General features: G+C 37.0%; 3 protein-coding genes across 6 annotated transcripts in view; 1 reads left to right on the top strand and 2 right to left on the bottom strand.

Moving 5' to 3' along the window:
* Positions 1 to 17,084, top strand: part of Pde9 (Phosphodiesterase 9) — a 470,530-nt gene that overhangs the window by 12,299 nt on the left and 441,147 nt on the right. The window lies entirely within an intron of this gene.
* On the bottom strand, positions 1,735 to 2,214 carry LOC141481893 (general transcription factor II-I repeat domain-containing protein 2-like). The gene has a single exon (XM_074174237.1). It carries the CDS (start codon positions 2,212 to 2,214, stop codon positions 1,735 to 1,737), a length of 480 nt encoding a protein of 159 aa, XP_074030338.1.
* On the bottom strand, positions 2,354 to 4,208 carry LOC141481819 (uncharacterized). 2 transcript variants are annotated; one of them, XM_074174074.1, is made up of 3 exons: positions 3,357 to 4,208; positions 3,076 to 3,297; positions 2,354 to 2,984 (listed from the first exon to the last, which is right to left on the bottom strand). In XM_074174074.1, the coding sequence occupies exons 1-3, from the start codon at positions 3,525 to 3,527 to the stop codon at positions 2,904 to 2,906; spliced, it is 474 nt and encodes a 157-aa protein (XP_074030175.1). In that variant the 5' UTR covers positions 3,528 to 4,208; the 3' UTR covers positions 2,354 to 2,903. The 2 variants fall into 2 exon arrangements, with proteins under 2 accessions (XP_074030175.1, XP_074030174.1); XM_074174073.1 differs by having other exon boundaries at positions 2,354 to 3,019; positions 3,357 to 4,020.

Below are 17,084 nucleotides of genomic sequence, written 5' to 3'. Positions count from 1 at the left end.
AGACTACCTGTATGAACCCCCGTCCACCTGAGATGTATGGACTAATTAAATCACACAAAGAAGGTAACCCAGCCAGACCGGTAGTTTCATATACCATCACCCCTAATTAAAAGCTGTCGAAATTCTCAAATTGCAAATTCAGGGAAATCACTAATTTCAAACCTTCAAACACCATACTAAATTCTATAGACTTGACAAACAAACTCAAAAACATAAAAATTAACAATAGTATCGTTTGACATCAAGAACATGTATCCAAATATTCCAACAGATGAATGCCTTCCCCTGATAAAAAGCATATTAGATAGACATAATACTAACCCATATGTCAACAGTGAACTCTGTGAACTGTTCAACACGTGTTTAAAACAGAACTATTTTAAATTTAATAATACATTTTATATACAAAACTCAGGCCTACCGGTGGGATCACCGATAAGTCCGTTACTAGCTGATATCTTCCTAAACAATTTAGAAACTAATCTAATTTTGAATAACTGTGTTTCCCATAAACATATTGTGTTCTGGTTCAGATATGTAGATGACATATTAGTAGGCTTCGATGGTTCAACTAGACAAATATCTCATTACTTGAAATTCCTCAATAGTCTACACTCTACACCAAGGGTCTTCAACGTTTATGAAGCCAAGGGCCAACTATACTTTGATATTTGTTCGGTGGGCCGCAATAAAACAAAAACTTTTTATTACTAGCTGCGCTCCGCGGTTTCATCTGCTTTTTTTCAGTTCCAGTAAGAATGTTGAAATAAAAACTAACAATAATATTTATTATTTAATTTTACAGTACTAAAAGTAATTGAAATTGAAATCAATGAGACGTTTGACATTGTTTTTTTTAACTAGCTTATCAATATCAGTGCCTATGGTGGTCGTTGAAATCCTCAAACTGTTTTCAAGGTGAATATCGGTGATTCTACTCCTTGTCTTTGACTTAACGTTTTTCATCCGAGAAAATAACTGCTCGCACAAGTATGTGGTACCAAACAGAGATGTCATTTTCAGTGCATGGTCTCTTATCTTAGGAAAATGTGTAGTAGTGATGTATTTTGAATAGAACTCGAACAATCCTAAGTTGAATTTGTCTTTCAAAGAAGAGTTGCATTGTAATTCTATCACCTCCATCTGAACATCATCAGGGACATCTTCGACAGAAACATTGAATGAGCGAGCAAACAAATTCAAGCTTTTTTCATGTTTTCGGAAATCGGTAAAACGCGACTCAGATCCAGCAGCGCGGTAATATATTTGTCCATATTGAGAATTCGACATGACGATAAATGTGGAAAATGCGTGGTCATATTATTTTTTAACTGATTGATCCACAACTCCAACTTCACTTCGAACGCTTTTAAAGCGTCAAATAGTTCATGAACCATATTATCTTTTCCTTGCAATTTCTTATTTAAATCATTGAGATGTGCTGTTATATCAACAAGAAATCCAAAATCACTTAGCCATGCTTCATCACCAAACTGTGGAATAGCTTTATCCTTATTAAGCATGAATGCTGCAATTTCTTTTCGCAAATCGAACACCCTTTTTAACATGTTTCCTCTGCTAAGCCAACGAACATCACAGAAATAGGTAATGTCACCATATTCGGCGTCTTGTTCTTTTAAAAACTCCTGAAATTGCCTGTGGTTAAGACCTCGAGATTTGATGAAGTTAACGGTTTTTACCACAACACTCATAACGTCTTGAATATTAACTGACTTAGCACTTAAATTCTCTTGATGTATTATACTGTATTAAAGAGACATCGGGATTATTTTTCTTTATTAAAGCAACAAGTCCTTCGTTTTTTCCAACCATAGATGGTGCGCCGTCTGTGCAAATTCCAGCCAAATTTGATAATTTGAGTCCATATCTATCTATGACGGAATTGAACGATTCCAACACATCACATCCTCTTGTACTGCCTTTCATAGGAAAAAGAGCAGCCATTTCTTCGGTAACGACAAAATTAACGTCAATGCCGCGAATGAACACTGCCAGTTGAGCGGTGTCAGTTATGTCGATACTTTCATCGAGTGCAATGGAGTAGTAAACAAATTGCGACACGCGTTCCTTTAATGATCGTTCGATATCATTAGCCAATTCTTCTACCCTCCTTGCGACTGTAACACCGGAGAGACTTATTTTGGAAAAAAGTTGCTTTTGCGAGGGACATAAAACTTCTGCTGCGGCCTCCATACATTCTTTTATTTCTGACCGGGATATTATAAGCTTATATCGTCATAGTTACGCTATCAATAAAGAGGGTCATAACTCCCTTGGAACATTATAGATTTTATAATTCCCTCTACCTTTCACAAGTAAAAATAAATAGAAATGAAAACTGAACAATATTTTATTTATTCACGTCATTACAAATAATAAATGTACAATTTTGAAATGTTCCCTGAAAATTACTTCCGCCACTGGAAACAATTTCTTCTTTTGTATGGCTGGAGCTTCTGTTCACTACAGTCGAGGTACCTGCCTCTTCTGATGACAAAGTAGACAACATACGCGCCGTTTTATTTCTCAATTCGATGCTATCCTCCAAATACCCCTCCGCCACCGTGGAACTTTTCCAACCTCCGTGTCTTTTTAAGTTAGTCATAGTTGCTCCTGCATTGGCTAGAGCAGTAGCAGAAGTGCGACGAAGGCAATGTCCCATATAGGAAGATGAGTTTGGCAATCCTAAATACATTGCGATTTTGCTGGGGATTTTCCCAAACATGTTTTTTCCAATTGGCTGAGATGTACATTTATTTTGTCGGAAGCTCAAAAAAAATCGTTCAATACCTTTAGAACGCAAAGACATATAAAGTCTTAATAAAGGCAAAGCGGAGAACTCTTTTTCATCCACAACTGTAAATTTCTTCGATACACCAGTTTTACTTTCCGGTACGTTCACTACCATAACGGAATCCCGGTCCTCTATATCCGATATCTTCATATTCAAAAGTTCCTGACTTCTGTATCCTCCAAAATAACCCATAATCAAAACAACCTATAACAAAAAAAGGAAATAAATACACACAAAAAGGAAAATAAGAAAAAAATTACCTTATGCAATAAATGAATATCATTAGGAGCGTCCTTTAGGAATCTGATAACATCTTTAGGAGATAAAACAGCAGACTTTTTCGGCTTATAACTCTTACTCTTCCGTTTCAAAAAAGCCTGTAGTTCATTGAACTTGGTGATATCTCGTTTCTCATGTATAGTCACCATCGATTTTAGCATTGACCATTTAGTCCATAAAGAATTCGGATTATACGTTTCTGACTGAAACGAATAAACACAATTACTACCAAATCTACCGAAAAACATAGAAAATTCCTTACCAGTTCTTGAAAATATGCCAGAAATACAGTTTCAGTGACATCTTTTGACATAACATTTTTCCGTGTCAGCCAGTACAGATATATCTTGTATTCTTTTTGGTATACGGCTTCACTTTTCGATGGAATTAATGATTCTCTTACTTGTTCAGATTTTTTCAAAATATCCTCCATTATATTTGGGGTAGAAAACACGTTTCCACCGCAAACACAGCTTGATAACAAAGTTCTGTTTATAAACAAGTAACATAGCAACAACCTAGCAACAAGAAAACTCTACTATAATCAACGGTACCTGATTCAAATATACCGGGAAGGTAATGAATTGGTACATTTTTCCGTTTCAAAAATGAACAAAATTTTATTGAAATCGGTCAGAAATAAAATTATCTATGTACCACGGGAATTAATGAGCCTTAATAACCTCAGGCAATTGCTGTCCCTCGGGCCAAAGGCCCTCGGGACGCAAACTTTGCCATCGGTAATTAAGGCCCTCCTAATTCCCTTGATACATAAATAACTATTATGAATTCACCGTCGGTAAATGGTTTTGACTTCTTAGCAATTTTCTCCGAAATTATGTAACTAACTCTTACACTTGCTTCACTATCTTCATTTTGTTTGTGAAAAGAATTCTGTTGTTTTTTAAGTTGTTTCTTCAGAGTCTCCACCTTATCAATTCGTAATTGTCGTTGAAGATGTGCAAACTTACTAGAATGTTTTGACTCATAATGACGCTTGATATTGTATTCTTTCACCACAGAAACTGATTCATTACATACGAGGCAAATGGGTTTTTCCCCGACACAGACGAAAAGATATAAATTCGTCCATTTATCTTGAAAAACTCTGTGTTCATCAACGACCTAGCGTTTTCTACTTGAACTTGCTGTCATAACAATAATTTGATATTACTAAATCAAGTTACAACTCGTTTTAACGCACTGAACGAGCGAATGAGATAAACGCGTCCGAAGTTCTGTGAGATGGAAACCTGACTGACATTGCTTGCCGGCCGCGCGCGCCACTGCGTTTCGGCGACTTCCTCCACCCGCACACCGCACCGTGAGCCCCTACCTGCCAAGCGCGAGCGCGGAAATCATTTTTGGACTACGCGCGTTTTATTTAACATATCTGATGCATGAAATAAATAAAATAACATATATTTTTGAATTATATAATAGAAATAAATACATAAAAACAATTTCTATACATATGAACCTCATCTTGAGTAAAGTAATGCCGGGCCGCCAAGGATGCTGCCGCGGGCCGCATGCGGCCCGCGGGCCGTACGTTGAAGACCTTTGCTCTACACGATAAGATCAAATTCACCGTAGAGACAGCAGAGAAAAATGAGATGAATTTTTTAGATCTGACAATATCCCAAAATAATGATAAACTCGACTTTAACATTTTCCGAAAAAACACATTCATAGATTGCACAATACCTTTTGACTCTTTTAAACCGATTCCACAGAAATTGTCTGCATTCAGGTCAATGATACATAAGGCTTTCACAATACCCCTTTCCTCCGAAGTAAAATCGCAATCATTAAACAAATAGCAGTTAATAACAAAATACCTACCACTCTAGTTAACAACATAATAATGAAATATCAATAAAAATCAATAATGAAAGAACTATACTCAATTTCCACAAGACCAGGACACAAATATGATAGTATCAATTATGCAGGTAGAAACTCCGAGAATATTAAAAATTATCTCTCAAAATTCCAAAGAAAATTTAGGAAACAGATTATTCAATGCCAAACCTAAATTAGACAAAAGGAAGAGATCTGGTATACTTATATGGTGAATGGCCCACCATATATACAGGCCAAACTGGTAGAAATTTTGATACAAGGTACCATGATCATGTCATTTCGGATAAAAAATCATCAATGTACGAACATCTTCAAAATTCGAAACATAAAATAGATAAAGATAATTTAAAGATCCTTCACACATGCGAAAAAGGGAAAATGATGAATATGTTGGAATCTATGGAAATAAACAGGTCAAAGAAAAATCCCAATTCTATTGTCCTCAACGAACAACTTGATCTAAATAATAGTCCTCTCCTGAATCTATAATCCAGTTCCCAAAACCTACATTATATCAAAAGCTTTGTTTCGTTATTACAGGTATACAAAATGTAGGTACCAAATTATTTATGATAGGATAGGCAACATAGGTATAAATTACTCAGATTTGAATGTAATCAGTTAGTTTTGAAAATGGTATAATAGCCGAAACTAGTCAACAATAAAGAAATATCGTGGAAAATAGACAGAAGTGTGTTGTTGTAGTGCATCCTCAGTATTTATAAATCGTTATTATTTCGAGTGAAGTGGTGAATATCATGATGTTCACTATTTTATGTATGAAAATCATTGTCAAATATAACAGTATTTAGGAAAAGAGTTGCCAATTTGAAACATTAGGCATAATAGTAATAGGGCTATCTCTACAGCACTTCAAGATGATTCTTATACCACGATTCTGAAGTTTTTGGAGTTGGGACAATTTATTCTGATTGATTCTGATTATAGATATAGTATAGAGTAACAGTAGTCAAACTGTTTGAAAAAAATCTGTTTTAAAAATCTGTTCTTCAGTTAACCAGCTGTCGCACCCCTACGAATGACAACCCTCAGAAGTCGAAACTTGTGCGAGCTAAGGATTAACGGGGTCTTACCTTTTAACGTGTGATTCCTAACACGGGTTGGATGATAGCAAGTGAAGATCGATCGTTCAGGCTAGGGCTTGAACCACCGACCAACACGGCAATCAATTCGAGTGAGTGAACAAAGCACCCACGCCGAACCGCTTGGCTACCGACCGACCAACTGTGGCTGAACAATTGACTTGTAAACTGTGATACTTGGCTCAGTTGAAAGATTATTGGCAATTCTAGAGTATCGGCAATTCCATTATGAGTATACTTGAAATGTTCATCAAACGATCAGTATATTCCACAACACAGTAGAATGATTATTTATTGAGATATGAAGATGATAATAATAGTAATAAACTTCATTCATCCTTTAAGATCATACACATTGAAGATGTCATTAAATATATCTCGTCCACACAAACAAGCAATCAACAAATTAAAAGTTTATGAATCAGCAATATATTCACTTATGTCATAAAAGCAGGATTCCACTAAATATTTTTTCAATCTTGTTTTGAATTTATTAATATTTTTTTGAAACACACGAAAACATATGAAATTAAAAAGGATAAATCTTCTGAAATAACCTTTTACAATCACATCAGAAAGAGCCTTTTATTATTGCTGTCAAACATATCAAGTTTGATCATGATTCACGAACTATCTTCTGAGCAATCAATGCAACACCGTTTTCTACAAATTTTACTCCCTGTTATTTGAAAAACGAAGTAATTCAGAACATATGTTTATGTGACCTTCCTTTCACGAAATATGACAAGGAATCACCCACGAAATTAATTCACACTTTGTATATTCGCTTTTGAATGGGACTGACATTTAAAAAGTTAGTTGATGAAATTCCATTTCCCATTTGAACAAGTAACACACAAGAAAGACTCACATTGGGTGAGATATTATTTTGAATTTTATTTTTCCACTGCTCTCCTTATCAATCAGTAGTGTTTGTTAATATATTGTTTCCGGTTATGTAGATACGGTATACGTCTATAGAGATGAATATACAATGATACTTGAACGAATAAAACTTCTACGTCTAATTCAATTAAGGGCCTAGACTTGACTGGCCTTGTAGCTTTCTCTTAAATATGCCAGCAAATGCACAGTGTGTCCTACTGACAGTTATGAGAATAGTGAACGCAAGTTAATATTCTTGACACTTTGGTGATTCTTATTAAAACAACGATAAAAATAAAATAAAAACAACAATAAAAATTAATTGGCGCTCCGGGGCGACTTCATTGATTCCAGTGGCGCATTCGCTTTTTCAGCTACAGGAAAACCCGGAAAAACCTGCAGCACCACATCATCTGAAGATCTTGATCTAACAATGTCCTCTCTCTTATAAAACAAAATGTAGGGTGTCTCCAGAGGCTGCAATAAATTCAATGCATCGCCAGAACACTTCGTGACACGACTATCGTCAAACTTAAACCAGTCCGTTTCGTCTTTGACCAATGCGTAATAATGACCAGATTCAACGCCAGAACCACAGTGAACAATGACTGCATGAATATTATCAATAATGGTCTGCTAGGTTGAAATGTTCATCTATTTCGAACCTTCCAAAGAGTTTCTTGCTTCCGTTAGAGGTTGAGTCTTGTTTGAAAATCATCAGTGTTATTATTAGATTGACTGGAGCCTCAGCTATACTTGTTTCCTTATAACAGTCAGTTAGTCTGGTGCATGTTTGACAATACAGTCGATCATCACCTGTTGATAATTCCATTTTCAGATGATTTAACAATAAGCTTTGCACGGACTGGTTATTAGTCGTATTAGGAAAAGCTAGATGAAGTTCCAGAAATTCACATAAGTTTTCGGTACTTCTTGAACATTTACCACAAAGTAAACAAGTGAAGATTTTTCCAGCAAAAGATCTACAAACACAAGACGAGATGGGTTGTACGGAATCATTCAGTCCAGAGCGGTCAGGAGTATTGATTTTGCTATTGTTTTGCTCACGAATAGTATTCAAAAAGAACCTCAAGAATTCGGAACAATCCTCTTGTTGTCCTAACGAGTATCTAGTGGACTTCAAAGACTCCAGGAAATCGGTTGGAGGGGAAGATGATACCTTTTTACGAAACTGCAGCTGCATGAACAGTTGTTTGAGTTTGATGAATAAGTAGGAAACATTCCCATTCTCGTTCATTATTAAAACTTCGTTCTTGAAATTCTTCGTCATGAACAGCACTTGTAAAATGCTATTAATGTAGCAAGTGTTTCCTAAATTATCCAATCCAATTTTCTTCTTTAGATTTTCAGGACAACTATCTACTGATTCGTAAGGAAGAACATGTTTCACAGAATTTCCATAAGAACCATTTATCAAGCTGCGATCGATCCTTCCAAGTGAAGAAGGGTTTCGTAGAGGGATCGATTTGGCTCTTGCTTCAAGAAGCTCTTCCACTGAAAGGGTACCAGTTTCACGAGGACTGCAACTCATTTTTTGGGGACAAGAATGACCTGAGTCCACTGACCGCACTGAAAAAGAAGAAGGTGGATCAATCACTTGTGAATTAATCTTGATAGGAGACTGATGAATATTCACATATCTCGGCTTGTTTCGAAGTGGTTTCAGTTCCGTACTGAAATTAGGGCAATGCATGATCTGATCAAAATTATGTGAAGGAGGAATAGTTCCAAGTACTGAAGCAGCATTGCCACGTTGAATAGCAATACTGATTCTTTCTATCAAAAAAGAGGTAGAACGGTGATCTTTCGTTGCTTGGCCTATTCTCCTTCCGAGTTCATGAACGAATAACAGAGACTCCGGGCCATAAACACCAAAAGTTTCAACCGCTACTGGATGAAACAGATAGTTGGTTCCAAGATTTTGAAATTTTTTCCTTTTCAATTTCTCGCCAGACAATGCTGCAGTTCCAGCAGACTTGGAACTTTCGGCTAGATGGGAAGCCGCGACCGTGTCGACGCAAGTAAAGTCCCATACCACAGGTTTACCGTATTTCCATGGTATGAGAGACATATGGTATGTATGGTATAAAATAACTATTTATGATATAAATGTTCAAAGTAAGGTTTTACTTTGTGAGTGAAAAAGTTTGCGAAACTAGCGTATTGAGATGAGCAATTTCACGAACAAAGTGAAACTTACTAATTGAATAGAACTGACCGATACTTGATGAAAATCCATATTGAAAAACTAATTAATACAGTTCATTGTATGATTTCCCTTATAAAGGGTTTTACAAAAACCGCGACACGTGTTTCGCTTCTTCAAGCATGCTTCAAGTTATGCTTGAAGAAGCTTTTGTATAGCAAAACCTGTGTCGCGGTTTTTGAAAAACTCTTTATAGTGAAAATTATACAATGAACAGTATTAATTAGTTTTATAAAACTTTCAACACAAATATCATACAAAATTCTTCGTACAACTGTCCTGTTCATAATAAAATAGATAAATTTAATATGTCTATAGAAACACATTTTGACATCTCTTGTCAGTTAACTATTTTCATGTTCAGGTGACGCCGAATTACCTGGTTACCAACAAACAGTATTGTATACAATTCATACGTTTTACTTAAAATCATTTAAATTTTTTGTTGATGTTTAATGTCTTACATGATGAAGAACAACAGTGAGGAATTGTGCATTCCTGACAATATTGAAGACGCTGCAAAAAGAGATTCAAGTGAATTGTTACCAAAAAAATCGGCTCAGCAGTACGACAGCATATTCTAATTCTCTCAGCTAGTGATGACTTGAAGACAGCTAAAACGTCTTCTTAGCCTATCTAGAAGAGAAATCAAAAATATGGAACTCGTCAACTTTGCCGAGCAAGTTTTCAATGATAAGGTAGAGTGCGCTCATTAAAAATAGTGTTAATAGGGGAGACCGGGGCAAGATGAAGTTCGGGGCGGCACGGGAAGTAAGCTTGTGTGCGTGAATAGTAATCGTGTTCGGAGCTACGACAGCGCCATTTGCACGAACTTCACTCTCCGCTAGTGTGTTCAAGCAGAGCGAACAGGTTAGAACCCTTTTTTGCGTTGCAGAGAGAAAAAAGTGATATTGCAAGTGTTTTTACGCGATATTTGATTCGAAAACTGATGTACAGACATGTAAGTACCTGTGTTAATGTATTATTTCAATCCCGAGCTTATTATAGTAGTCCAAAACATTAAATTCAAACCAGATTTTTTCGCCGGTAAAGTTTGAGGTTATAATTGCGTCACCTTTTTTACCTACGTGTGGATCGGGGCAAGATGATCGGGGCATAATGGGATACTATAATCAAGACTGATAATCAAGTGACTGAAAAAGGTAAAAAACAAATAAAGAAACCTGGAAAACTGCAAAAAAGATTAAAAAGAAAACTGACAAGGAAAACCTGCAGAAAAAGCGTCAAACCAAAAGGTACAAAAAAGAAACTGAATCGGAAGATAGTTCATCCCAAGAAGAGGATGATGACTGTGCTTGCATCTATTGTGGGTATTTATACTCAGATTCAACCGAAGGTTGGGTCATCTGCGGCGTGTGCCACGGTTGGGCGCATAATTCATGTGCTGGAATAGATGAGGAAGGCACACATTTGTGAACGCTGTCTACCTGATTAAAAAGCGTACTCGTTTTGCCCCACAGCGTATCCCATCTTTCCCCAGTTATGGGGCAAAACGGGAAATTTGCCGAGTTTATTTTTTCATTATTTGGCAAAAAAAGTTCTGTGATTTTGCATGCTACAACGTTTAATTATAAGAGAGAAATGTATAATGGTTACCTTTTTTGTTAAAGAATGTTATTAAAGAGTTTAATTTTCCTTGTATAACGAGTTTTGTCTTAGCTATCGCATCTTGCCCCAGTGTACAAGCAAATATTAAAAGGTAATAGAATTCTTAAAGCGGAAAAATTAAAGTAATAGGCCCAAAAAATCAAAAACTCTAACTACGTTAGAACAAATCCAGGGGTTTATAAATGAGGCGCCAGATGAAAAATATTTGATAATAAAAGTTGCTACTATTTTCGGAATATATGGAGCCTGCCGGCGTGCAGAGCTGAGCCATTTATTAATAGAATACATTAAATTGATGGATATTTCATTGATTATTGAAACTCCAAATACAGAAACCAAAATATGTTGTTCTTTTGGAACTGTTGGAAAAACATTGACTATTTTAATAAATGCGTTACATTACGCCCTTCTGTTATCAATCATCAAGGTATTTTTTTTGAAATACTCAAATTATAAATGCAGTGCTAACCCAGTTCGTATGAACACGCTTGGGAAAACACCCTCTACCATTGCTGAATTTCTGAACCTACCGGAACCAAAGGAATATACAAGTCACTGTTTCAGAAGGTTTTCTGCTTCTTTGCTAGCACAATCAGGAGCAAATATAACGGATATTAAGATGCACGAAGGATGGAAGTCTACAAAAATAGCTGAGGGTTACATTGATCAATCTATTTGTTATGAAAAGGCTATTGCTGAAAGAATAATCCTAACAGCTAGCTCCAGCGGTACATCATAGTCCTCTTCACTTCAAAAATTGAATGTTAATGCCCATGAAATTGTCACCTCAGCTAAATCAAATATATTACAAGGCTCTTCAATATTGCAAGGTATTAATATCAGACGTTGTTCTAATTGTACTTTTCATATTAATGTTCAGAAATAATAATAATGATGTAATCAATATATAATACATTCGTAACAGAATTTAATTGTATTTATATCTATTGTTCATAATAAAACTTTCCTGAAAATTGAATAATTGTTTTGTAGATTGCTGTTTGATCGAAAAAAAATTGTGTTGAAAATACTTTTAATCCTTTGAAAATATCTTCAGCACGCTACTTTGTAAACATCATCTTTTAATACTCTTTTAATGACAGTTGTACAACAACAACCTTTTGACTATCTACTTTCCCATTCTTATATAGGAAAATGGAAACTCACAAAGAATGTCTTCATTCACATCTTCTCGACCATTTGTGAAAAGCTTGTAAAATCACCGTATGTCACTGTGAATATTTCAAATGTTTTTGAGCACTTGATTCCAGTTTTCATACAAAATTTAATGGAAATTTATTTTCGAAAGCAGAAAATCGCCAAATACTCAAAACACGCCTGAGTTTCATGCTTCTCACCAACAAACTGGACATTCTGAACAGCTGAAACGGTGAACAACTGTTTCAGACGAGTGTACCAACATCGAAAAGTAATTTGAACATTCACTCTATTTTTTGAACAGACCTTGTATATTTGTTCAAGAAATGAATCGTAACATCAACATCGGGAAGGATTCAACTTCATTTTATGAATCCTGCTGTATCTGATGTTTCCACTTTCCATTTCAATATATTCTGTATTCTTCAATTTGCCAAATCGAACAGTTCCAATGAAAAGAGCAATAATTACATTTAGATATTTGCTCCAACCGGTTATCGAAAAATACTAACAAATAAAAATGTGACAAAATGGTTTAGACTTTCACGGCTGAGGTTTTCAGTGTCATTGCTTTTCGAGTTTGGAAGACGTGGATTTTTGGAATTTTTTCCTGACGTTTCGCTTTCGCGAGTGGTTAGCTTCTTCAGAGGTTTAACCATCATGACTTGCTGAGCGATGACTACCTTTTAGGCTTCGTAAAGGGTATTTATGCCTTGTCAGGTAATCAGTTGTATTTGAACCTGTGTTTGTACCTGTATTTGTACCTTTACTTGTACCTGCACTTGTACCTGCACTTGTACCTGTACTCGTACCTGCATTCGATCCTGGAACATGAACAATCTTGCTGCCTGTTGTCCTGTTCGTTATTCTAGAATTCCTTGAAATGGGGTTCCATATTCGATTGAGAAAAGAAGAAGCGGTGAACGTCAATCGAATATGGAACCCCATTTTGGGGAATTCTAGCAATGACACTAAAAATAAAAATTTGTTTAATACAGCGAACCACTGTATATTTCCTGATTCCTGAATATCGGCCTATAGGTCATCCCGTCCCCGCATGTGTCCTCCGGGTAATCGACTCCATATATTGAAAATTGATATCCAGAAATAGCTTATTCGATACATCGAATTATCGCTCCATCTCTCCAGACGATGTTCTTCGTTAATGGAACGAAATGACAGACATTCCAATAACGAGTTCCGGATGTCTATATCTGGACTTTTTGATTATGAATTCCATTTGTACTTGGGTGGGAAAGGTTGAAAATTTATCAAGACCACTTTTTGTTCTTTGTATATGATGAAAAATCCATAACGTATTCAAGAAACACTTTATTGTGAGATTTCCACTGAACAGTTTTACACAAACGCAACACGTGTTTCGCTCACATATGTCAACAAAATAATATGGATAACGATGGTGGTGGTAGACCAATACCTAATAGTTTACTATACAGGGTGTTCATCAAACATGCGGCAAAAATTGAGGGACTATTAATAATAATAATTATAATAACGAGTTTATTGCCCACCAAAATAACAAGATGATAACAAAAAACAAAGTACAAGTGAGAGAAAAATGAAAACACTTTATATTTGATTGCAAATGGCTTTCAGATCAGATCGCGAATTTGCATTCGCATCTGCTCTTCCACCAATGCCGAAAATGTATGAAAATAAATAAATGAGGGCTTGAAGAGGAAAGAAGAAAAGAAAAGGTAATATAAAGATATAGATTTTTGAATAGCTTAAACCTTTTTCAAGTTTCTCGCCGTGGACCTAGTTATTCTGAATGCTGAACAGATGCTCTTTAAACCTACTTTTAAAAACAGTTTCTGACATGTTAAAACAATTGTTTTTCCATATATGGAGATAATTTATTGTAGAGGAGATATTATAGGAAAAAGATTGTTTGAATATTTCCTTTTTATGTACAGGGATGTTCAGCACTATCTTTTAACGCAAATTCAGGTTATGGATATCTGTTCTATAAGACAAATGTTCATATAAGTAGGGAGGATTCCTATTTTTGAATATTTTAAAGAATATGCATTTAACATGAAAACGTCTACGATTGAACATATTCAACCACTTCAAATCTGCTAATTTATGTGAAATTTTGGACCTTCTTCTGATACCAAATATTAATCTAATACAAGAGTTTTTAACTTTCTGTATGAGACACCTGTCGTTCTTGTCTAAACATGAATGAAAAATAGCGCCACAGTGGTTGAAATGAGATGGAACTAATGAATCCTTGGACTATTCTAAGGATATATTGTCCTTTGATGATTTTTTATACAGCGCTTCATTTCGAAGATATGGGGCGAGAAAGAATTTCGACAATAACAATTTTGGTATCAACACTTCACCAAGAGGAGAAAATTGGATGATCTAACGCCTCAATGGTGAGGTAGGTCCTTCCATTTGGAACGGAGGTGAAATATTTTGGCAATGTCCTTGATAAATAACTCACCTGGAACGCTCATTTGGGAGCGATGATCCCTTATGGTGCAATTGCCTGGTGACCGAAGGTTTTACAGAAAACGGCTCAGGCGAAGCTCAATGGCTTACAAAGCTTTTCTGGCCATCAGTGGTGCCATCGGTACCACACCGTCAGCGGCTAAGGAAATCCTTCTAGATCTACCTCCTCTCCACCTTTTTCTAGAGAGAGGCTAGGTGGACTGCATATAGACTTATGCACATTGCCAATTGCACAAATAAATTATATGCAGAGTACAACATACTATTGGTTGATACTGGAAGTCACAGCATTCTGGAAATGACCTCTGACTTTATGCCTCCAACTGTCAACTATGAACTGCCTTATAAAGTACTGTTCCCGAGTAGAGAGAATCCTCTGGGAGTAGGAAATACTAAAAGCAGATAATTGTTGGTTCACAGATGGATCGAAAACACCTTCCGGTTCTGGTGCAGGTGTTTTCAGTCGCAGGCCCAGGACAGAGTTACCTACCTGGCTAGGAACCTATGTGACTGTATATCAAGCGGAAATTTACGCTTTTGAATTGTGTGCGGAGAGAAATTGCCAAAAAACGACTCTTCTCGATAGGAAAACTCAACAGATTGTCTCTGTCGGGATTCCCAGCCATACTGGCCTGGAAGGTAATGAGGCTGCTGACTCCTCTTGGCTCACTCCAAGGCGTTTATGCACTCTTTGAAGCTTGATGTTTTGGACTACAGTATGAATGGGCTACGATATCTAACAGGCCTTCTTACAGGTCAGTTTGAATCATCCTATGCAGAAACTCGGACTGTCAGAAGACAGTGGGTGTCGCCTCTGTTTAGAAAATGATGAAACAGCAGAGCACATACTTTGTGCCTGCCCCGCTGGGGATTGAATCAGGTTTTTAGAATTTGGCAGAGCGGTACTCTTACCATTTGACCACTCTCCATACAAACCAATCGACTTCGTTAAGAAGCTGGGTTTACTTGTTCGTGTGTGAATATGTGTGAGCCATAATAAACCCTTGCGAGTTGCGGTGGAGGGTGGAAGAGACCCATTTACTTTGAACCTAACCTACCTATCAACAACATTCCAATGACTACAAACGGCTGCAAACATTCAATTTGAATAGTATGTAATCTTTGTGTTTTTGAAAGAGTTCAGGAGTTGATGAGGGGAAGATACGATTTTTGCATGCGAACGAAGGGTAGTCATTTTCAACAGTTCTTGTAGATTAAGAAACATCACATGTAATTTTTGGTAATCAATTATTATTGTCGAAATCCTTTTCGCTCCGTATCTCCGGGGTGAATGGCGGGGGATCACTGTCTCTCTCTTATCGATCAACCACCCAATCCCGCGTCCGCGGGTAACAGGTTGGACGGAGCTACTAGTATCCGAACTTAGGACCCCGACCGGCCACTTCCGGGACCATATTCCCAACTGATTTGGCATGGTTGGCAGGGGCAGGTGTGCGACGCGAGCTCTCTCTGGCGAAAGAAGAGCTTAGTTAACTTGTACGAACGTTCGGTCGAACGCTGCCGATGGTCCTGTCTCTTGGTTAGCCACACTAAGTAGATGTAAGGAGGCAACTCCGGGTTCGGTGAGCGGGAGGAAGTCCTGCGAAATCCTGTTGGTGTGAGGTGAGGGGCAGTACCCGCAAGGATTTCCCGAAAATCCACCCCTCCACACCCGATCGCATCCAACGCCAGGGTGCGCTTGGGGGGCCTGCCCGGCTCCCCGGTGCGGTCGCAACTATGACTCTCTTAATGGTTCTATCAAAAGTCATCGAAGAACAAAATTTCCTCAAAATAGTCCAAGGAACAGTCCCTTAAACTTTTTCCGCATGTTCAATAAACACCCTGTATAGCTTGTGGAAATAATATTTTCATTTATCAGATTTACCTGACTAGTAGATAAGGCATCATTGTGAAATTAATTCTCAGACAATTCAGACACAGATACCCCGCAGAGGTTTCTGTGATATAAATAATGACAACATTGTATGTGGAGTTAGTTCAATCTTCGATTTTATTATGATCACTTGATGATTGAAACAAGTGTCGGGGTGTTAGAAATAACGGTTTGGTGTTGGTATATAACTTCAGTACTATTATTTACAATAGTGTTTTGAATTATTCCCTAAAAAATAACGCCGGCCGCCGCTGGTCGTCATAAATCAATTGTGACGTGACAAGATCGCGTCCGACTCGACGAACGCTCGCGACCGTTCCATCGGCTTCGATGAACTTCCGAGGAATTTTCTACCGGTTTCGGGATAGTTCGTTAGCCGTATATAAGCATGACCTACACCGATATAGTCAAGTGAAGTCAAGTTTAGTAGATTGTGTGGTACAGAGCGATCTAATCAGGCGATAGAATCGCTGAGAGAGATCAAGGACATACCAAGAAGCGCATATGATAGTAGGGGAGCCCACGATGCAAAATGGGGATTTACTCGAGCGTCATGGAGACATATCAGGTTGCAAAGCTTAGATGATAAGAAGAAATAAATTTTATATAATATATATCTTTCATAGGTGGAGGAAGCGGCTATAGATTTTTAAATATGTAAAAAAATACTGTTGCATGGACATACTCGAGCGCGTCAGATATTGATAGCATCAATGTCCTACGTATTTTCAATAATGTTCGTAT

This window comes from Leptinotarsa decemlineata, unplaced genomic scaffold (assembly GCF_025532065.1).
Source record: "Leptinotarsa decemlineata unplaced genomic scaffold, Ldec_3_MD MMD2_tig00000505_RagTag_RagTag, whole genome shotgun sequence".
In the NCBI taxonomy this organism is placed as follows: Eukaryota; Metazoa; Arthropoda; class Insecta; order Coleoptera; family Chrysomelidae; genus Leptinotarsa; species Leptinotarsa decemlineata.
The sequence above is the reverse complement of the archived record's forward strand: the minus strand, read 5'-3'. Positions and strand labels throughout refer to the sequence as shown.